At 37.2% G+C, this 24504-nt stretch overlaps 1 protein-coding gene across 2 annotated transcripts in view; it reads left to right on the forward strand.

Annotated features, from left to right (window-relative positions):
* The first annotated feature begins 1786 nt into the window (after window positions 1–1786).
* Window positions 1787–24504, forward strand: part of LOC124165632 (glycine receptor subunit alpha-3-like) — a 94226-nt gene continuing 71508 nt past the window's right edge. For both annotated transcript variants that reach the window (XM_046543106.1, XM_046543115.1), the window contains exon 1: window positions 1787–3106. In XM_046543106.1, the coding sequence (XP_046399062.1) occupies window positions 2922–3106 (185 nt within the window). In that variant the 5' untranslated portion in view covers window positions 1787–2921. The remainder of the gene's footprint in view (window positions 3107–24504) is intronic.

Below are 24504 nucleotides of genomic sequence, written 5' to 3' on the forward strand. Positions count from 1 at the left end.
TTTAATATTAACAACTTTTATCCAAAATAAAGAGAATATTTTCTACGGTAATTGTTGTATCTTGTTTTGAATTTCAGTTTAAGGCTTTCGAGAAGGCTTACTTCCTTCTCGCTAGGTGAAGAACAAATCACCGTTAGTGCGTAGAGATCAGTGTTCCTGTTAAATGCAATAAAGCTGTATCATAGCTTAATGCTTTTCAACAGCCATTCTCCCTGCATACGGTTGAAGAGGCCGTTACGTAGGCGACAGAGATGCAATGCGGCACGTGGCTAACCCGTCTCCCGGAAGGACGGGATGGAGTAGGATTTTTTTAAATCATTCTCCTTTGAGCTATTTAAGTTTTTGTAGATTGCTTCTTCCACGATTAAGTACTTTCCTTCCATATTTATTTCCTTTCCCTTGAGTTCTTATCCAATTTTGAGGAAAACTTCGGCACATGCAGATAATTAAGCCCAGTTGGAAACCATTTATTGACGAAAACTGATTTAAAACGGAGAAAAATGGTTCATGAATGAGGGAAACATAAGGTAGATGATGCAGGATGTTAAACAAAATTGAGAAATATTCCGAAAAATGTGATGCCATGGCGCCTTCCCACGCGTCAACCCTCCCCCACCCTCGGCATTATATTTCATTGTTACAGTAAAATCAATGCTACTAACGGAGTAGCAAGATTAACCTTGACTACTGCCTTGCATTGGCTATCTTCCTCTTATTGATGCCAAAGGAAAACGATAAATGCCCAAGGATAACGTAACTTTATTTGCAAATTTGGGTAAAAACGATATCATAAAATAGTAAATATAGTTAAGTCGGTATTAAACATAATTTTACGCTAGGCTTATTTTTATACTTGTAGGTAACAGTCTATTTTGTAAATATGCAAAAAATAGTGAATAGTCATGCATGTAGTAAATATATTGTCTAAACTGCTCCTGGCAGGCCTTTTACTTTCTTCACTACATTCTTATATCTTTCCTCCACTAGTATATAGTCAACTTGATAATGCCGTTTATTTACCGGCGATATTCATGGGTATCTCCTTCTCTTATGATCTTCAAAAAAGGTATTTGCTATAACTAACTTATTCTCCCGGGAAAACTCTATTAATTTTTCTCCTCTTTCGTTCCTTTTACCCAATCCAAAGTTTCCTACTTCTCTCCCTTCCCTGCCTTCTCTGACTACAGCATTCCAATCTCTAATTATTATCTTGCAGCAGTTCACCTACTATTATTACTTCTACTATTACTACTGCATATTTTCCAGGAGACTGTGATCGCTAACATCAACCAAAATACCAACTTATTATCGTATTTCGTTGATAAAATCTAGTAAAAACTTAATTTATCACCCAAAACATCCGATTCGAAAACATGACCTTTGGCGAGCATTTTTTTCGATTTGGGACCGCTGCGCCCTTGGCCGCTCGCAGTAAGAGTGTTCCCTCCGCTCATCACGGGGCACACTCCGCACCCCTTCATTCCCGGCTGCGAAAAACGTGCGCCCGTCCGACAACTGCCAAAACAGAGATGCCCGCGCCGCCAAACTACCCCTACCCCGCCGGCCCTTCCCCCGCCAACACCACCCAAACACACCCTACCCCTTTCTCTAACTTAGAGAAATCTTTCCCAGCCCCACACCACTACCCTCCTCCCCTCCTCCCACGTGTATCCCCCTCTCCTCCCTTCCCACCTATAAAATCCGCACCCCCTCCACTTCCTCCCCTCCACCTCTCTCCCTTCCCCTCCCACGAAATTCCCCCCAGTGGAGTGTGGCACATCGCGAGGGCGGGGTCTCCCTGCTCAGATCGCTCGCTCCCGTCTCCAAGGCAACACGGAGCAGGCCTGCATCTCCCGCATCCATCGAATCAACTCTCCCGACGGCCCGTTCCGCGCCGGGAATTGCCCGCTCCATATCCGCGAAGGGGATTTTGCCGTTCGGTCTTCCCAGAAATTCATAGTATTTCCATATTTCGTCCTGTTGAGTTATACAGTTCGGGTCCACTATTGCCTCACCAGCTGAGATCACCCGCCGCTGGAGTCGGAAGAAGACGCGGTGTCGCTTCACTGAAGAGGGAACAGAAGCCGCAGCATCTGCGGCGTGACTCGTGGATTGTTCGGGTCGCCACTCAGACACGATGTCTCCCGCGAGAATTAAGTACAAATAAATCGACAGTTACACCATGCATTATTTTTAAGAACAAACTTAACATTTCTACTCGGCTTGCAATGCAGCGATGGATAGTTGTGGACTGACAGGACATAGCTTTCCGGTGGATCTCTAATCACTGAATGCTGGGATGATCGGCGTCATGTGTCCAATCTCTCATTATTCAAAAGGAGACATGCTGACGGTAGCACAAAAAGGGAATCAGAGCCACGTGGTGGCTACTTTTTATGTTTAGATATCCATGAGATGCATAATGTTTGATCGTTGATAGACCTTTCCCAATTTCGCAAAACCTAGATTGAAGCAGAATATTTTATATTTTACTAAAGATGATATAGGTAGTAATATAGTGTTGTGTATGCTAAATTTTATCTACTGTTGAAATATATTTACCATCCCGTGACTGTTGAAAGCTAGGAAAACACAATTTCACATCTATCACCAGAGATTATTTCATGCACACATCCTCCTGGTTATGCAACACGCATACAATGTGTGCTAATTAAGTTGCATACGCACCGAAACAAAATTCTGGAACTTTTCTCCACCCTCTTGTTAACCTGCGTGTTTCACTCCCATGCGTGCATCGAAAGGCTGGGTGGACACAAAGAAGATCCCCTTGAACGGAAGACTTTAATGTGATATGCAGCTTTAATTCATTAATGAGGCATGAAGTTTGCCGTTTCACGGCTGACCTGCTTCAAAACAACCAGCACCGCCGCTGTCCGTCCACGTTAGTTGAAGAGTGCTGAATGATTGGCGCGGAGTCGCGCATCGACATGGGGATCTGCCGCTCCCATTCTTCGCTGGTGGCGAAAAAGGCAACAGCCGGAGGGGCGTCCTCCATGGCAGTCCTCCAGAGCGGCACTTGGCACTGGCGCCTCCCTCTCGGCCTATTGCTGCTCTATGGGCTACTGGGTGCATCGGCCTCCTCGAGGTGAGTGAGAAAAGCATGTTGTCAGTCAATCCGTGGTAATGCCTACATGAGATATAACCCATTTCATGGAATATTGTGTGAAAATTCCATAGGGAAAGAATCATTCACAGGTGAATGATTGTTTTCTCTGTGGAATTTTCGCAATTTGTGCATTGCGGGTGACTCCGTAACGTTTTTACCGGAGATTGGGTTGGTGTGGTGGCTAGAGTGTTGGCTTCCCACCCGACGGACTCGGGTTCAAATCCTGGCAGTGTCAGAGAATTTTCAGACTCTGCCCAATCTCTGCTTGAGTGTTTTGCGGAGGACATTTCAAGCGCAGCACTCCGTCCGTCGGATGGGACGCTAAGCCGCGGTCCCTTTGGCGTCTTTCGTTAAGAGCAGGCTAATGCCGACGACGGGTTTCTCTCCACCCTTCCTTCCATACCCTTCCCTCATGGCGCAAACGACCTCAGCTGTCGGTCGCCTCCTCCAAATACCATATCATACGTTTTTACCATGGCTAGTCACGGTATACTTAAAGTCCTTTCATAGCAAAAATGTCAAGAACTTCTAGAGGATTGGTCGCTTGATTTCTTCGTTAACTCAGATGTATCGTTTCGTCACAATGTTCGTGAGCGCGCGGTACTATACTTTATACACATATTATGTCCTCGAAGTGAGTGAAATAAAACCATGTTGCCAATCATATCGAAGCAATGCAAATTTGCAAACTATACCTCCGATAGAAAGTTATTTACCAATTAAATATGTCGCAAAATTCTAGCAAATTGGTAACTTATATTCTTCGTTAGTTAGGAAGTATCAAAGTATCGTTTTGCCAGATTCTTCGTAAAAACACGGTCCTACATTTTATATACATTTCATATTTACTTTAGCTAAGAACTCTCTTTGCGGTGACTATACTTTACAGAAGAGCAATACAATGGACAATAGAAAGTAAATATCCAATTCCTCTTATTACAATTACAAAGTATGCATTTCACAAAATTCTTGCGAATCGATCGCTTGAATTCTTCGTTTTTTCGGAAGTACCAAAGTATCGTTTTTTCATATTCTTCGTAAACACACAATCCTACATTTTACACACATTTCATATTTAGATCTCTCTTTACGCTTGATATATTTAACACAAGGTAGACCCTAGAAAGTTAATATTCAATCTCTCTCATTACAAGTAGCCAATTATACATTTCGCGATATTTTATCGAGTAAGTCGGCTTACATTCTTCGATAATTCGGAAGTATCAAAGTATCATTTCTCCACTTTCTTCGTGAATACAAGGTCCTACATTTTATACACAACTCATATTTACGTTTTCTTAGAACTCTATTTACGGTAAATTTATTTAACAGAAGGTAAATTTCGAATTTATACCTGGACAATTTATATTCATAAATATCATTCATAAACAATCCACTGATTTAATGTTGGAATGTGTTGTTGCATGATGTGGCATAGTAAGTGTTCCGCTGATCTACATTCAAGTCTTCATTCATTACTATTTACCATTTGTTTTACCATCATTTCCCCTCTTTTAATTATTAATCTTTGTTAACTGAAAAAATAGTTTATCACAAAGCTTATTTTATGTTCAGCCCATGCTAATACCCGCGATAAAATCTCTAATGATATTTATACTCAATGTTCCATCGTTTCTCAACATTTGGAACCAACTTTAAATTTCATCTTAGTTTTCTAGTGTATTTGGATCCTAGCGAAATGGTAAAACAAATTCTTCGTTGAATAAACACATTTTTCCAATTTTGCGTAAAGAGGTGGTATAAGTATGTATTAAGTCATTCGTATTTATCGATTCCAAGTCTTCATTCTAAAAATAATTGCTCTATTATTTACGATTAATTTTCTTCACTTTATCCATTCACAATTTAATTATTTTTCGTAATTTATCGTCAACAACAGATTATTATAGACCTTATTTTATGTTCACTCAATGGCCATACTAGCATTATAATATTCATATTAATTTACATCCTGAGGTTGAATCGCTTCCACATGTTTGGGTTCAGCTATTACCTTCACTTATTCTTGGTGAAAACACAAACACGGTCCAGCATTTTATACACCTTTCATGTTTACTTCAGCTAAGAGCTCTCTTAAAGGTAAATATATTTATTAAAATTTAGATAATATGTATGCAATGTTCAAAATATCTCTGAATCAATTTTAATAAACTTGATTCATGTACAATGAATCTACTCGTTGCATTCGGGAGCGATACTTAAAATAATGCAACGGTTTACGTTTCTTATGATAAAGCAAGCTAACAAAGGCCGTTATAGCAGTTTCCAAAATAGTAAACGTTAAAATAGTTGATATAATATTCCCCTTCTTATATCATATCTAAACTCCGGGAAATGATTTACCATCACAGTAAGAATTAATACTCTGGCGATCATTCGTATGTACCACAGAAGACCGATGACAGGACACTGATTTTCCCGCCGATCTCGAGTTGATATGTGACTCTCAATAAATGCAAATATTTATCATTTTCATGATTACCACTGCCTAAGTTAAATATTCCATTGCTTCGTTTATCTCGCTATTATAAAATACATGCATTAACCACATTTCAATTAATCACCTATTTCGGGACTTCTTGGATATTGGCAGCCTTTAATCAGAGCTGTGATCATCTTTCTGGAATGGAAAAAACCTTAGCATTTCGTAAATTCTACAATAATGTGTTGCTTTAGTAGATTTTGGAATTTATTTGTCGGTTTATTCGAGTGTTAGGTTGTGTTAGTCTTCTAAAATTAAGATATCCTAATGAGACAGGTTAAACCTGTATCTAAGAATGCAGCTCATGAAGCTGGACTTCTCTATCAGCGTATTAATGATATAAATCCTAGAATTCATTATATCCTCCGCTGACTCAAGTAATTGCCTTAATGTCTTTCATGGCACGTCAAACAAGCGTAGCTCTACATGTCGGCAAATTAGCTCATCAAATTCATTCTGTACTCGAGTAATATAGCTCGGGTAAGTCGGGATAATTGGATATAATTTCGAAATTTTTGCTCCAGGAAGTACCTCACTCGTCGACATTCACTCTTTAAAATTCTCATATACTGTTTACCGGGAAGCACTTTATTAAGAACATAAAAGAGGAACTACGACTATTGTCGACTTCTCTCTTCCTTGTCCATTGCCCTCTTTCTACAACCATCCTTTCACGAAAAACACAGCTTATTGGCATTTATGTAACGCTCATTTCATTGCAAAAATAGTATCCTCTCTTATTATTACATCAATTATTACACGTGAATTGCGATAGAAAAAAGATTGGATAATCTTCCTTTCACTGTTAACGATTCGCTAGTTTCATTACGTAAATGTTATCCTCCCTTTATTATTACATCAACTGTTACATGTTTTCTGTGTACTATTATTCCTTGACGGACAAAAGCTGGTATGATCTAGGATTAAGCATAGAATAGCTTGCTTTTGAGGAAGTTGGGAAGTGAGAATTCCTTTACAGCCACATGACTGCCTTCCTTTTTGTATCTCCTCGACAATCTACCATGTCCCACGTCGGCGTTTGTCAATACGCCCCCATCGGGTCCACTTTGTTTTTCCACTCTATCAAAACCTTTTAGGCATTCCTCCATCCACCATTCTGCTACCCACAGGCTGACCGTTTATGAAAAGTCCCGAAACAAAACAAAAAAATGTGTGCGGGCGTCCTTCAAACGACACTTCAATCCATCCATTAACCCACATAGAGTGGACGCAGAGCATACACAGCCCTTTCGACACGGCGAAGAGGGAGAGAGGAGGGAATGGACCGGGAGTGGTAGGTGGTAATGGGAGGAAAGATTAGTGGGGTGGGGAAATGAAATGGAGAAGATTGGCATCGGATGCATCCGAGCGGGACACCTTGTCTTCGCGATGACCACGTCGAAAGCTCAGCCCCGTTGTGTGTACCCTACCGTGTCTTCTTTCACGTCTCTTCCGGCTTCAGTGCTACCCTACCAAGGCCCTAACATGACCATACCCTGGTACTCCGCTAACATTATTGTGTCCTCCAACTTGCTCCATTCTCTCTCTCTCTCTCTCTTCCTTCATAAACTTTGACAATGTCCTAGGAGCTCTTTCTTTTATCCTCCGATCGTTTTCCTCGAGTCCTTCACTTCTTCATCCCGTCTCTCTCACTCTCTGGAGACCTTCCTACTCCCTGTCGATCCTCGTCATGGTTCATTAAAATGGTAATTTACCCCATCAGTTGCCACAAGAACTCGCTCTTACTAATTGGATGCGAGCGTGAGAAGAGATCTGAAATGTCAGACATATGTTTTCGTTGGATTTTGAGGCAAAGATTTCGTTCGTAAACAATTTTGCCGCTTTAGACTTGCAGGCGGAGTTTTTAGTCCTCTTATGCTAACAGAAATTATGACTTATTCATTGTGTTTGAAGATTGATTTAGAATGGAATGGAGTATGGAGGAATTTATTGATTGAATCCCATGTTGCTCATGTTTATCCGTTCAGATTGCGCATACGTACACAAAAATAATTTGCTCACCTCTCATCATTGTAAGTCTAGGAAATTGGGTTTAGCCACAAAATACGTGTCTTTTCAATTACTCATGACTCATAGATTTGTGATGATTCATTGTTTACCACAACTTCTACCGAAAAATGGAGTCCGTTTTACTACCATGGCTGCCTTTGGTATGCTTATAATTGGCAAAAACGAACCTGATACTAAAACCAAAGCGGAATCAATAGAAATATAAATATTTCAGCAACAGTAAATCTATTGAAATTTCATCAACGTAGTGAGCATCTTTCACATGACAGTGACACATAGTTAAAAAGTAAAAGTTATAAATTCATTGATTACGTCAGCGATGCAATAAGGATCCATTACTTGAATTTGAGTAAGCTAATAGAATACTTTATATTGTTTACTAATTTCTAAGATTGAGATTAGCGTTACTGAATAAATTGGTATTTCAGACTGAGAGAATAGAATATTAAATCCATAGAGCTACGAATATTATAAAAACGTGAAAAATTGACTGCAACAGACAGAATATATCTTGTACATGTATATCTTAACTTGCAGTAATTTCTACTTAAAGGACTAAAAAATTATTCCGGGTAGTTTAAGTCTTCAGGTATGACATTACTTATTTATTTTTTTCCCATATCTTTTCTATTCAGAACACATTTTTTAGTATATTTACCACCATTTTTTATTTCTGAAAACACCCATTCCTGTGCTGACGGATACTTGTGTTTTCACGGTTGTATATACAAATTTTCCATTTAATTCATTGAATCTAAGGAGCTACCATTGATAAACTTCAGCATATGAACTCTAGAAGCTGTTATGACTGCATTTCATTACTACCCACTAGCACTTAACGCGTTTCAATCGTCTCTTTTCTGCTTCAATTTCTTTTCAAATGCTTTCAACACAACATATTATTTCATAACGCTTTTCCTTGTTAAAAAAAACTTAACTCGAGTATACTTCACGAGTTTTTGTCTCTTTTACACGCCCCCGTCCCCTGTAGAATGTAGTTAAATTAATTTTCCCTTGTTTCCCTCCCTCAGCTTCTTTTTTGAAATCATATTTGTTTTCACAAACTATACTTCCCACTAAACGTGCTAATAAACCAGGAATTTTGGTTCTTAATGCAGTATGAGAGAATATATAATGCAAATATGTGGCTGCCGCATAAACAGACACGTTGAGATAACGTGGGACAAAAACGTCATTTCGAATTAGGAGTTCAGTATCCGTTTGAACTCTCACCTCCTTATCCTATGGTTGTGTGTCATGAATGTAATGGAAATTTTGACTTGTTTCATCTACTAGTGAACACAAAGTTTGATTGACCTTGCACCCGTAAATTCTGAGGAATTGCTTGCTGTATTCAGAAGCAGCATATCTCTCAGTTATCCTCTTGAATTCATGTGTTGCTTGACGCAGATTTAATGCGGCTTACAAATTTACCCAGAACATCGAAGTCATTCATGCACCTGATACTTATTTCTCTCAAATAGTCATGAAACTATATCTAAAATGTGAAAACTATGCTAAAAATTGGCTCTGGTCAGGTATTAGTTTTTGCATAAATACGTTCCTACTGACTGGTGCCTAAAATTATCTGATAAAGTGAATATTCTCAAATGTTGTTGGAGTACGTATGTGCGCGGGTAAATTCCAGGTCTTTCGTGAATTCATAATCATAAATTTATAGCAGTGTACCTCTTGTTATTTTATTGAGAATTAACTAAAAAAATAATTCTTACATTAGTAAGATATCTTACCAGAATCGCTATCACTTAGGATATCTCATTGTTGATATTTGTAATTTCAGTTGCATTCTCACATGTTTACTTCTTTATCGCTAATGCTTTGTCTCCATTGCTTGACGACCAAAACATTTTATTCGTGTACTCGGTAACAATACTTCTTATGCGATATTCTTTCAGGTAATACATCTTTTGTAAGAATGAGGTTTTAATCAAACACAGTTGTAATCTTTTAATTCATTTACACCTACAACCAGTCTTACAGCAGGAGCACAAGTTCACGTCAAAAAAACAAACACTTACCTGTTCTGAAATGTGTCGTAATGATATCGAGAGGCGTCATTCGGCATGTCATGCATCAACTATTTTGTTTCCAATCCATTTACTTTTTTCAATTCAAAGTGATTGTTTCAGAATAGTATGTAAGCAACTAGTTTTTGGCATGAAAGTGAATTATGAAATATAAAATTCCGATCTCTCTTCGGAAAGTATGTAATGGGCCATATTAGATGTATATTATGTATTTTCTATCATAATTACAGCATGTGATTAGAACGTTACTTGTAACACTACATCGCCAGATTTTCGCATCGAAAATTTATATAAAATTAATTTTTATATATTAATTTATATTAACTTATATATTTAAAGAACACTTTTGGACCTAATTGTTTTTCGGTTATAAAATCCTGATACCGGGTAATGTTTCGAGAAAAATTATAAACCCAAATTAACTTAAGTTTATTCTTGGTACTAGTTTCGCATCATCTGATTATTTAGTCCCCGTATAGAATTATATGTCCTTTGCCTCTCAGTAAATTATTACTTGATCTGAAGAAAGGCTCAAGATACTGAAACCAAGTCTAGAATTGGTATGATGTGAATGCAATAAATTTATGAAGATATTTTATTTTATTTGTGATTATTTCTCTATGATTACAATTTAACGTGGGTGAAATTAACTATCATTAGATTTAGCGTTACTCAATTATACTTGCTTCCTTTATTCGATCATATTTTAAACCACAGTATGCTCAACACGTGTTGGTAATGCATTAAAAACCGATGTAATTTATTAAAATTGAATCACATAGTAGTGAATACTTTACTCTTTGCGCTATCTGCACGTGGATTTAAAAATAAACGACGGAAGATATGAGGTATTTCGCGTCGTTTATAACCGTAGAATCCAGCGTAGAGGATTATTTTTTATGCCTTTCCCGGTTCTTACTTGGAGTTTGGCCCTTAGCGTCCATCGGCCAACACAATTCATGCGTCTTGTCCTACATTTCACCAGCACCCATGAGCGGCAATCCCTGGAAAGCTTTTATCTAACATTCTTCGGACGTATGAGGAGATGATTTTCCTCGGGGCGCCTTTCTACGAGGATTCATACGCTCAAAAGTCCCATTTCGGTTTGCATCTTGCAAAGAGAGTATCTCCATTTCTTTCTTCCGTTTCTTTCAAGAGTATAAGGGGAAGCGTTGCGAACAGAACCCTCTATCATATGATTCATAGTGTACTGTATACCTCAAAAGGCGGGGTATGTGGGAGTTTTGCATATTCTACTCAAAGGATCTCATTTTGTGCATATCGTATTTTATGTGTTTTCCAAGTCATTACGGATAATTTTCTATACGCCAAAACTGCTGATAAATTATTGAAATTTTATCGTTATCCACTTGATGGGACCTGGTTGAAATATTCGGTACTTATTAAGAAAATGCTTTCCGAAGATCTATATTCGACGTATTGGGAGGAATTCCTGAAATTTCCGTTAATTTTAGAAATATTTTTAAGAGTTGTCAGCGAAAATTCGATATGGGTATATTATCAAGGTGCATGGATGCGAGAATTGTGACTTGAGTATGTTAAGCATAACAAATCCCAAATAATTATCAAAAGTAAATATCGGGAGTAGTTAAAACGTTTCTCACTTTGTCTGAAACGAAATTTAAGCATTGTTTGAAGTAAAAATGCGTATTATCCTCAACCTAAAGTAAATTTTCAATGAATAATGCATATCACTTTGCTTCCAAACAAGGTTTAATAATCATCTATAAGTAAAATCCCAAATAAAATCATATATTAAGATTTATATGCCTAAGATGCTATGCCAAGAATGCATGTAACTTTTATTTCATTCACATATCCAGTCTCTACCATTCATCCAGTCAATCTTATAACTTTCTGTTAAATCTGTTCACACTATTGTTAAAATTAATTCACTATGTTGGCAGTCAATCGTTGGAAGGTTCATTTTATTCATTTAAATGTTATGTAAACAGCTATCCTATAAATTGACATTTTTGTTCACTTTTTGTACCACTTTTTTTAACAGTCACACTAAGACAACAGCCCTTATTGCTTGGCAACACTTCAAGATGGAATACATATTTTCAGATTCATTTTTTAAATGACTACTTGCGTTTTGAACGGTCCAGAATCCCTTAAATCAAGGATTCATAATTAATCAACGTGAGGAAAATTAGGTGGATATGGGATGAATAAGTACTAAATGAAGTATCGTAATAAATGAATAAGGGAGTAAAAATATTGTTTTTCGTGACATTTCCTTCCGAATAACCACCCAGAGGAGCGGTTTCAACGGTTACTTCCAAAATATTAAGGAATTTATCCAGCGGAATGATAATTATGAAAACCCGTGTTTTGTAGATATTGAAATTTCTAAAACTTCCAGATCTAACTCTTTTATTGTAAAAAATTGTTTCGAAGAAAAAACGTAATGGACGATGACAAGCTTTCAATTTCAATTTCAGTTAAAAATAATTTGATCAACCTTCTGAGCTATGATTTCGAAGGTAAAAACGATATATTTTTGCGTAAATAAACATGTGTAACTGCTCACCTAGCTTCCAATTACCTAAATGTGACATTCAGCGTTTCAAATTACCCAAAGGAATGGGGCTCCCCCACCATGAGAATGAAATTGCTTCAGTTCTGATCATTGAAACTTGTTCCCATCTCATGAGAGTATCAGTCGTAATGCGGGTGCTGAAAGCGCGTGGAGAGCTATCCAAATGGAGATGCTCACACAACGGCAATATTGAGCACTCCTCGTAATCCACTTTTCCCCGCTAAACAATTGACGGGAGCGCGCCGCACGGACGATGTTAAAAACCACCGCGCCTCCGCGTGGTTGTGTGCGCACGGCTCTGCCTTTTAGTCGAAATCCCTCATCCGCGCGGAGAGGAGTTGACCATTATGAGGGCCTATCACGGGCAATCGCTCCTTTGCAAGAGCGCGCGCAAACTGCTATCGCGGCGCACCTGTGCTCGCCTAAATCCCACCGCTAATGTTAGCTCGGAAAATTATACCCCGCGACGACGGGGAGGGTTTGTGTGCGAGGCTACGTCCGATCTCCGGCGGTAGCACACATACCTTCCGCCCGGACCCTTTCGCTTTCCACGAGAAGCTTAAATGGGTAGATCACCTTCTCTAGATCGGCTTTATTCTGCCTTTTTTTAATGTTCGTACCTTCTTAAACTTATAGTATCGGCGGTTTATACCCTAGATCCATGTCAAAATTTGTTATGAAACTATAATTTTTCTATTTTCGTCTCAGAAAACTACGGAGAAATCTTAAAAAGTGCCTTTTGTAATGTGCCTAAATTCTTAGACAATCTCATAACTTTTACATCAATAACACCTTACGTCATGAAAATAGTTCAAAGGAGTGGAGATACAAAATATGACGTTTACTTCGCCTTAAATATTGACGAAGCGTTAAAAACAAACGCGCTGTAATCGAGGATGTATTTCAGGACGCAAGCGCGGTCATTGGAACAAAGAGCTAATTTTCAGATGATGTGAGGGACAGCACAGCTTTTCCGCCGGGATAAGAAATCAGGTGAATCAACTACAGATGCGACAAAATAGAAATTTGTACAGTTAACTGCAAAGAAAAAGGAATGTTTTTTTCCCTCTTTTTAGACCTCCAAACACTGGCAAGATTATTATTTACCATTTAGAAAATCAATTTCCTCGTTTAGTTTGAGATACAGTAAAATTTTAATAATCCTTGTCCCATTTCAAAGTCACATCTACCAATTAGGATTCTAACGATGTAAAACCAATTAAATGGAGTAGAAAAATCAACGATGTATTATTCAACGCACTTTCCAATCACTCATTCTCCCAAGTAGTTGGAAATCCAACGGGGAAAAATAAAATATTAGACCTTCTAGCAGTAAGCCATCCTAAGTTGATAAAGCACATCGTTATTCTCCACGAGATATATTCAAAGATCAAATTTTTTGCTACCTTAAAACAGAACTGGAGTAAAACCAGAACAGAATTTTGAAGCACAGTAATTTTTGTAATAACACACATAATATTGTATTATAATGAGTTGAAATCTTTATGATGTTTTGTTGGACTCTTACCTCTTTCCGCATTTCTCTTGACTCCATTCACATTTCATTATTGTTCATGCTACTGGCATTCGTTCTATGATCTGAATTCGTATTTGTAATCTTGAATGTTTCCGTCCATATATTCCGCCATAACGGTCACTATGCCTCATCACGTTTTTAATAAGTCGTGCAATGGCGTCTATGAGAGTTTTCCGTAAACTACCTTTGTCATTCGTTCTATCCAGATATCTTTGGCGAATGCTATCTACTTCATTCCAGATCAAGTCTTAAAAAAATGAAATGCATAATAGTGTCATGTCTTTATCTTTTCTAAGATGATGCTTCAATAGCGAATATTACCATAAATTCGCTATATAAATTATCCAATTTTTCACGCCAAGTAACTCTTGGGTATAGTCTGAGGTTTCAGGTGAGATGGAGTGGAAACGTGACATAATGAAAATGAAAAAGCAGGAGCAATTTCCACAATTGTGGAAATGATTATGATGGTAAAATTGTGGAAATTGCTCCTGCTTTTTCATTTTCATTAACTCTTGGGTGTTAATATTTGGCCTTTTTCTAAAAAGCCTCTTTCTTGCTTCCGTTTGATGTCAATTCCCCATATTCTTACATCGACAAATATTTACTTCTATCAGTGGTAAAAAACAGATGGATTCTTTACAGGTTCTTCACCGTATCATGTCTTCTGCGACCGACATTTCAATGGCTAATTCCCCTGCCGTCCTTAGGACGTTGACGTATCAAATAGAATTGGTGGAAAACGCGAATAAAATTAGTTCGCCGGGAGAGAACTAAATTCTATACCAGAAGTATAATTGCTCTGTTTCGTAAAGCATTCGTTTCATACATTTTCTGTGCGTGAATTACTTATATTTTTTCTTTCTGCGTTGTTACTTTATTTCACCTTTTTTCATCATATTAGATTTATCTCTCATTCCGCATTTGGAATGCTGTTGAGGTGCTCCCGTTTTTCATGATGTGTACATTGGGACCGTATTTTATGTGAGTGGCAATAAACATGCAATGAAGTTGAACTTTACGGCAGTAATTTAAACTAAACAAGAATTACGTTTCACATATCTATTTAATTAACTGCGTGAAATTGTTACAAAATGAGGTATTCCGTGATGAAAGGGCATAATATGACATATGCGTGCTATGAAAACATGTGTTTAAAAGCTTCGGTTATGATGTAATGTGACTGCATTGTGCAGATTTTAATGCCTGAATGGTACGTAATTAATATTGAAAACCAAACCACTGCAATAGAACGGTATATCAGCCTGACTTATTTATTACTGAAAAACAAGATAAAGGAAGGGCAATAAAACTTCAATTTTATGAAAACGACTATTATAAATTTTTTTTGTTGATGGAGACTTTCGCGGAGTGGTGCAGCATGCGTAGGAAGGGTTTGCGGGTTGAACTCCGCATTGACTCATCTTCATGACGACAGTTTCGCCAGCGTTGCAGCTGGCGTCTTCAGGTTCGAAGTGTTTGTTTCAGGTTTTTTCCCGTCTTATGTAAGCCTTGGTTTTTTCTAGGAGCGTTCCGATTGGTCTCTTCCAGGCTTTTGAGAGCAAATAGCTGTCCTCCCTGGATGGATGGATGTTTTCGCTATTTCTATATCCTCTCGTATGAGTCGGGGAAAGTAATGCTTCTCTCCAGCGACATCGGTATAAATTTACCATTGTTTGATGCTTGAAGTAATACAAGCGAATATTTAGCACTGCTTTGCAGTTAATGTAAAGCAGTGGGGATTACTGGAGAGAGAACTAAACCAACGAATGGAGGCGACAGCATTCTAGTAGGCGACGATTAGTGTAGTTTCAGACTATGAAAGTAAACCCGAGTTCCAATATGCTATCGAATAGGAACCTAAAATTTAACCAATGTCTGTATCGTAGGTTTTGAAAAAGCATTTTTAGAGTGAACTGGGAAAAGCTAATTTATATTAGCCAAAGTTACTTAAGTATAGGTAACTGTAGTTTTAGAATTAGCACAATTTTACTTGGGGATCATTTTTTAATGTAGTGAGGAGGTATATTTGGTATTTTAAGGATACGCCAGTTAAATTTTCCTTGGAAAAATGTAATTTACATTATATTTCCACAATAGTGTATTCTGAAAATATTGAAGCATATAGCTCTAGTAATCTATTCAAATCAGCCGAAGTTCCTCTTATGTATCGGAAATTCCAAATTCACGGCAGGGATGAAATATTTCCCATGTTTTTTTTCGTTTTATTGGAATTCGCTTGATCGATGAATTAAATTACAGCTACTATTGAAACTTTTCGCTAACGTGGATCGTATTTATATCTCGAGGTCCTATACGAAGTACAAGTTCTCTCGTTTCTCCCTAACTATCGCGCAATCCACTTAATATTCAAGATCTAATAAAAAGGTTCCCGTTTCCCCTTAAGCACTCTGCTCCTCTTTTATCAGGACAAAAGGATTGTTTAACTTGCTCTAATTCATTGAATTTCGAAAAGAATCTCTTAAAAAAAAGGTCAGCTAAGCATTGACGGTTTTCATCCATATGACCACCGAGGAGATATTTATTTAGATTATGCTCTTCACCGCAGGTCTTACTACTGGCTTAATACTGGCGAGGCTTTTTCTGTTTAAAAAAAATCATTAGTTAACAAATAAGCCAATATTCCCAATGATTATCTTTTTTTCCTGCTTTCATACCATTACCATTAAGAATAAAAAATCGCCTTTTATTTTGTGTGTTGAGGATTGTCAATTCTATTTGATTAGGCATCTTTTTCTTCCCTAATTACATCCTATTCTACTTTTTAATAAAAAATGAAAAAGATAGAGACATAAATCATACAAAATTGTACCAAATTCATCCTGTATTGAGTAATAGGAATATCTACATCATAGAAACTTTACGTGAAGAGGACAAATACTCTAATTATAGCAATAGAAAATGGGTAATTAGCCAGTCAAATCTGTTTTAAAAAAACATATACAAAATTTCATTCCATTTTATGCGATTTTAGACCTTAATCTTGAACATATTCTCTTGAATACTGGTAATAATACCCTCAGGAAACTCGGGAAATACCGGTATGAGTAGCGTAATAAATAAAAGACCTCACCTTTATTTTCAATCCTAATCTTTATCTTAAACTTGATTTTAATGTGCAAATTCAGCAAAGAAATTGGGTCAGTTATGTACTATACTTGTGTACTGTTGCAAATTTTGATGCGTTATTCTGTGTGGAAGCGATGTAAAAAATAAATTGTAGAATTACTTACACGGAGATCAGCGTTTCTCTTAACAAAGTAAACACTAGCGTGATGGATTACAACGAATTTGTTTGTTTTGCCTTTTTATATCACCCTTTACTAACAGTACTGATATTTTCAAATATTTATCATCTTATCACCTGTAGCAATTACTTGGAGATGATTCTCAGTGAAAAACTTAAATCACAGCTATTAGTTACAGCTTTGCAGAACCGTTCCATTTTTCTGTGGACAATAGTGGTTTGAGGTGTCTAGAGATAAATCACACTATAGTTAATCACTATTGTAAGATTCATCTCAGCGTTGCAGTTTTCTGTTTATCACGTTACAGATACACTTTTTCCAATAATTGCAAATTCGCCTTTTTAACTTATTCAAAAATCACTCGGTGTGCTTAAAGGAGCTTTGATTAAAAGAGTGTACCGAGAAATGATTTGCTCATCGAAAAAAGTGAGAGGACTTTTTCAACTTTTTTCGACACCCCAGCCTTTATATTCATGGAGAACAAGGTTCTTTTCCCGGAGAAGGGCCCTTGATTAATTCCGGTTGGTCTTCTTGAATCTTCTCAATCTTCCCGAAGGCATAGTGCCTGCCCACCCTTGTAGGATCAGGCTCGAGTGGAGAGGAGGACGCTTCATCAGAATAAGCCAACGGCTTGTTCACAGCTAACCACCGCCCAGCCGTCTATCTTGTGGCCACTTCACTCGGGCGTCTTAAGTTCTGAGAGTCCTGAAATCGTCTTTTTCTTTTGTTTTTAATTGGACCGGTGAGACGAGCCTGAAGAATGAGCCAAGGATAGGGGGATTTTCAAGCGAAGAACACCGCTAAGTGACAAAGTTGAGGCAAGTGTGGAGGGGCAGTTTTCCCTGTAAATAAGCAGGTGTAGTTTACGGGCTCACCTGTTATCAAGCGGTCACGTGTAGTTCCAAAAGTGTCATCCTTCATTTTTCCCGTACCTCCCATCATTATCACTAGTCACATGCCGTGAACGCGTCCAAAAAACTTCGAAATTTTGCGAGGTCGTTCAAAATATTGTAGAACATAATCCTAAGATTGGTCAAATGCTGTCCACTCAATCTCCTACCAGCTAATGTTTTAACACCTACGTATTTTTTTTTCACGTCCCTCTTTATCAGTTAAATAGATTTCATTCGAGGTCTTCCTTTTCCGTTATTGCCATCTACTTATCCCTCGACGATTGTCTTCGTCAGCCCATCATGTCTCAAGATAAGACCTATAAGGTTGTTCCGTCTTCTTCTCAAGTTTTTCATGAGACTTTACTTCTGCTCTTCATTGGACACCTTCATAGCTTACTCGATCGATCAATTTGATCCACATTTGCTCTACCCTTGATTTCTGCGCGGCTGTCATTTTCCATGCCTCACCTCAGCAGAGAATCGTACTCAAAATTTGTTTACTTGTATATTTGAATTTCCCACTGTACGTAGATTTTAAGTCAGTCCACCCAACCGTACCTCTGGCTACGTTTATTTTGGCAGGGTATTTTTTATTTGGTGCGCTACTCTTTTAAGTCGTAGGGGCTGCTCGTCAGTTAGCATTTCTTTGATTACACCAACCTTCGTAAAAATTGGGTTATTTAATCAGGTTACAGTTACTTTACTATGCACTCGAAATCCCTCTTCGTCAAAAAAAATTAGGCGGTACTAAATAGAGAGATAAGTTGCAACAAAAAAGTATTTCCTCATTCAGCCATTATCTCATTACTTTGAAATAGCTAATACCACCTACTTTTCTATTGCAGAAATACCAAAATTACGTATTATCGGTTCTTTCTATGTTTAAAAGTATATCACAATCGGCAACAACGAGTCCTCATTAAGTAGGCGTAAATTTTGTGAAGTCATTCAAAAGAAGTGAGTCTATTATTTTCATTGTATTGCACCTTGAAATCACAATAAACGCCTAAAGAAATGGTAAATTTACTTTTCCAGAAATGATTTAAAGATTTTGGAATCATTACGAGGATTTAAATAATACCACTTGTGCGGTACTGATAATCACAATTGTTCTCATTCATAGATTCTCATTTACATTAACATCTGAAATTTTCTTTTATGTGACGTCTACAAAAAAAATCAAATATGAAGTTTGACTTCTGTTTGTCGCTTTAAAACTGATCTCTTGTTCTGACCACGAATTTCCGCTCGGATACTCAATTCTGCTCAGCATTCGGCCGCCGCAGTTCAGCCTTGAGGAAGGGAGCCACTGTCATGTCTCTCGCAATGTGTGACGTAGGAGAGAATGATCTTCACGTGTGCCTTTATGTTCTGTGATCATTTAGGCGTATAAATGGATAGACGAAAGGAAAATCAAAGGATAGAGAGAGAAAGGGAAATGGGTGAAGTCTGTTAAAAACAGTTCACTAGCCTCCGTGCGGAGAGGATTTCTCGGGAATGATAATGAAGGAGGAGCGCGATGAAGCCATTGAGTTCCTCTGTGAAATTACGTTGTAATCAAACAAACGGTGCCGCCTGCTGTCTAGCAGACCGTGCAACCCTTTGATGTGTGTGAATCGCCCTGGTTGATGTGGGGTCTGCAGCGAGATGGAAGTGAAGACGGCTCATCTCGGATAGCTCGAAAATATTCTCTGGCCCTTCCTCACCTTTTCTCATCATACAATAATAATTATAACTCTTTTTTCCCTCACAAAGAAAGATTTTTATGTGAAAAATAAGTATGATCAGAGAAATATAATGTGAGGATTATCATTTGTCGTTCATTCAATAAACTTTGGCGGAGGCCATGAAAAGAAATAGAACTCCTAAATCGAAAAACCAATTCGGATTCATGCAAGACCCAAAATTAGAGACGTGTTATTATTTCTGATACATTTGTTGAAGAAATGTGAGGACAATGAAGGAGGAAATATTCAAACGGCTGACGTTAAAACATCTTTTATAATATTCCCATTTATTTTGTAACCCACTGTTGTACGCTACTATGCGATTTAAGCGTGCAATCGTGATGGCCAATTAGGGGTTGTAGACTTGGAAATGCTCATGACGTTGTTCCAAGGAATATTATAAGGGGGAACATGAACGAAAATAGAGTGCACGAGAAACATGCTTGACCCGCAATGGCAAGCATGATGGACTATGTTGCAGGATAAGAACTAGTGCTGGTCTGACAAGAAACCTTTCAGTGTCCGTTGCATTATTCCAGCGGTCAGCTCTAAGCCCAAATCTTTTCTACTTAGTGGTGAATATAAATACGAAAGAGGTACATAATTTCTAATTTTGGTCTTAAATTTTTGCATGCAGAGGAAGTAAATAGATATAAAAAAGTACAAAACTTTGGACAATTTTTGGACCAACACGAGTGACCGTTGGTGTTCTTACATTTCATATTTTGCTCTGACTCATATCACGGATACGAGTGTAAAGAAGACCACTGTTCACTGTCATATGAGCAATTATATCTTGACTTGAGATCTTGCTGATGGTGCCTACATATCCATCTCTAATAATTTCTTTTTGACGAATGACTGATTGATTAAAATTTACCTCCTTCCAAAACTTAACTGTAGAACTACGGTATCTAATCAATCCATTTTGTTTTCTTGGTATCAAGTTTTAAAGCCCTCCTGTACAATGTAGAGAGAGGGAAACTAGATATAATACCATAGGATGCATTGTATACTGAGTGGTTTTATTTTATTTGCTCCACGGTGATAATTAGCGTTCAAAGGGTAAATATTTGGTTAGAGTTTGTTTTATAGTTGGTTTTATGGTTTGTTATATAGTTGAGGTTTCTAAATATAAAATGGCTGAGTAAAATTCATGGATGCGCTGTGTTAAATATTACGTTGCATGTGAATAATGCTCGCCTGCCATCCTAAGGGATATTCTGTGCAGTGTGAGACGATTAGCTATGGATTGTGCCCTTCAAAAGTAATGCCAACGAAAGGAACCCAAATACAGATATTGCTGTATAATGGAGCTTATTACTTTCATGATACCCATGACTTGATGCCCACTTTGTCTGAACGATAAATTGAACGAATAAATATAAGCTAAACGCTCATGCGATGCGAGCGAATGATATGTGGTACATATATTAAGAAGTGCCAAAGTGGGATAGTTTTCTTCATTTTCTATATCTGATTTTATCTCCCGTGCATTTGAATTCGAGAATGACTTGTGTGGCCTTTTAATGTCTTTTTTCGCTACATTTTATGTTCCGTTTCCAACCGTTTGCCTCTCAAAGGAGCATATAATTGAGGGAAAATTTTACCCGTCGGGTAGTTTAAAGTGTGAGTAAATGCAAAGGTGATAGTATAAAAATTATCAGATAAAGAGTACTATAATTATCTGAAAGTGAGGAGAACTCGAGTATCGAGCATGAATTAACGAGCGTGAGATGTTCACTGCCCACAGAATTGGTCGGCTGGATGTGAACTTTTTTCAATGGAAAATATTCCTGAGAAAATGGGAGCTTTCATTAGTTGGCGTGAAATGAAGCGGCAAGAGTTTCTTATTATTATTAAAATATTTCATTTGAACCCTCTTCGAATACCAGTGAACCCTCTTTGTGGCCGTTGATATAAGTTTAACACTCTTCAATGGTTTGTGTTAAAAATATCTTTTAGAAAATCTCCTTTCATTCTGTAAACCATGAATACATGTCAGAGCAAAAAGTTGTGTCTTAAAGTAGATCCTTTTAAACCTTCTCAGGAGTAGTTCTGAAGTCTAATGAGCCTGAGATCGATGCTGTTATTGTGTTTGTACACCAAAAAGGTACTATTTTATGCGTTAATGAGGGATGATAATATTAAAATATGCGTATTCATGCTAACGGAAAGGAAGTAAACAGACGATGAAATGAGATATCTTTTAATTCTATTTTTTTCTTGAGTAGTCCTGTTTTTTTGTCATTGAACTCCATTTTAGTTGACAATATATGAATATGTTGAATCCATCTTTTCGAAATATTGGAAATGAAATTTTTGCCACGATAATTTTTGATATGCTATGTAGAAAAAGGTTTTAATTCCAATAAATATATTAGGCATATACGGAGGACATAGACATTCAAAGCATATAAAGAATAATAATAACAAGCAGTAAATGTTATTTCAGAGAATTATGTGAAGTTTCGGAACTTTTTTTTGATACCGATTGAAATATGCTCCAGGATCTCCAATTATGGAAGAATCAAAATTTTCTGTATTAGTCTTTTATTGTGCTATATCTTTAAATTTTAATATGGATTTTTTTATGACTCACGGAAAAGTTGTAAACAACTTAAATTGAAAGTTCAGCATCCGTGGCAACGTAGGCATCAATGTGGAGTGCACTCTCTGAAAACTGTTTTGAAATTATGCTCTTTTCCAGTAGTTGTGGAAAAATGAGAAAGTTTTGTAGACCATTTGTGTTGCTTGCTCCAGGAGCAAGCAATCAAAGGATTTGCCAACCTTAGAAAAAATTTTTTGATAGCCTCCGGTCGCTATAACACTGAAGTCCGAAGAAAATGATTCTAAGTGTCCTCTTTTATAATGGAAAAACAAATTCCGATTTCTTGCCATGTGGTCGTTGGAAGTCTTTTCTAGCAATGTCCCTAAGAAGCATAATACTTTTTTACAGCTGTTGAGGAACTTTTGATGGAATTAAGTGCCCAATGAATAGCGTTATTAAGAAAACTTGTAAACTTGATGCCATTGAAAGTATGAGAAATGAAAATGCGCCACGAAATAGACGTTCAACCAGCAAAAATGCTAATTTTTGGGTGAATTCTATTTTTGACAGAAGACATTAGACAATCCTAGGACTCATATTAATCGATCATGTGACAATAGTCAAATAATATCAAACGTTTTTATACAGGCTATTTTCCATGACTTCCTAGGCTCTCGCTAACCGTTGATTAAGAATCGATTTTTGAAGTAACGCGTTTATTATGTAATATCTTAATGATAAATGCCTCATTAGAAGTAGGATTTTGATATTAGTTGTTACTATTCCATTGTAAGCAGAGTGATTTTTTATTTCACATGACCTATCTTAGGCGGTGTGATTTTTTTTACTTAACTTCTAAAATCACCGCCCGATATTTCCATTCCTAAAAGGGATTGTCTGTATTTCTCAGGCTGCGTTCTCAGTTGTAACATGATTTGTAAACTTACTTCATGTATCAACGATGTAATTTTTTTCTAAACACTATTCGTGTTAGATTTTAGGGAAATTTTTGGCCTTCAAATACTGTTCTGCCTGTAAAATATAGCATTAAAAATGAAGTTCTCTACTTCCCCTTTTAGGTAATTACTTAAGGCAATAATCATATTCCACAGGTTATTAATTCTTAAAATGTATTATTTTTTTGATAAATTAGTGCGAGAAACAGTATTAATTTTTTTAGTAAGTGAAAATGCTGATATTTATTTTTTTTATACTAAATCAATTTTTAAAAATCAAAGAAGTGGCATAGCCATTCTCCGGTGTAGAATTTCTCGCAAGGCTTGATTAATGTTTGATATTAATTATTCATTTTTATCATTTCTCCTAAAATTATACGGATTTGATGACTTTTCTCAAGAGAGTTATTTGCTTGCGTATTATACCAAGGTTTTTCCTGAGAGCCTTTGCGAGAGCGTCAATTGCTCAAATCTTTTGTTACGCGGAGATAGAAAAAGCAAATGAATACAGTCCCTTCATTATCCACAAAATTATTTCGATTTAAGGATTTTTTTACAATTGTCCTTAGGAATTATTTGACGGTCATTTTTTGAAGCCCATAGCTGCTTTAGGCGCTGTATGCTTACTCACAATTGCTATCCCCGTCAACTGAGCCGAAACTATGAAATTCTCGGGGCCCTTTATTGCAGCTCATTTAAATTCTCTTTTTTTCACTTTTTCGTTCCAGTAACATTGAAGTCTTCAATGAATTAAATTCTTGAAGGAATATTCAGATAAAAATATTATTTTCTGAATAATTCGTTTTCTAGCTGGATGTCTGTTTGTCTAATTATCGTTGCCAAAGTTTCTACGTTCTCAACCATTGCACTTGAGGACACTTACGGAGTTAGTAACCTATCTTTGCCCTATCTACCAATTGCATTCCTCATCCACTCTCTTACCTGATTTTCTTGGGAACTCTTAAGACTGACGGTACTAGGAAACAGCAGAAAAATATGGCCAATTTTCACCTCGTCACATTAACATTCCGGTTGGAACCAAATTTTTGGAAAAAATTTCACATCCTTTAACAAAATAGGATGACCTAGAAGACGCAGCCTGAGTAAACACAAATTTAAGTGTCTACAAAGAGCTTCCAATTTCACGACCTGCTAATAAAAGCAATTTCAGGTGTATTACCACTCTTCGCGTACCTCTAGGGGCACTCTCCATCACAGGGCAGTGATGAGGATGTCTCCAAAATGAGAACAGATGGCGCTATGGCACTGAAGTGTGTTGCCACTCACTACCGGACG

The sequence above is a fragment of the Ischnura elegans genome, chromosome 1 (assembly GCF_921293095.1).
Source record: "Ischnura elegans chromosome 1, ioIscEleg1.1, whole genome shotgun sequence".
Taxonomy (NCBI): domain Eukaryota; kingdom Metazoa; phylum Arthropoda; class Insecta; order Odonata; family Coenagrionidae; genus Ischnura; species Ischnura elegans.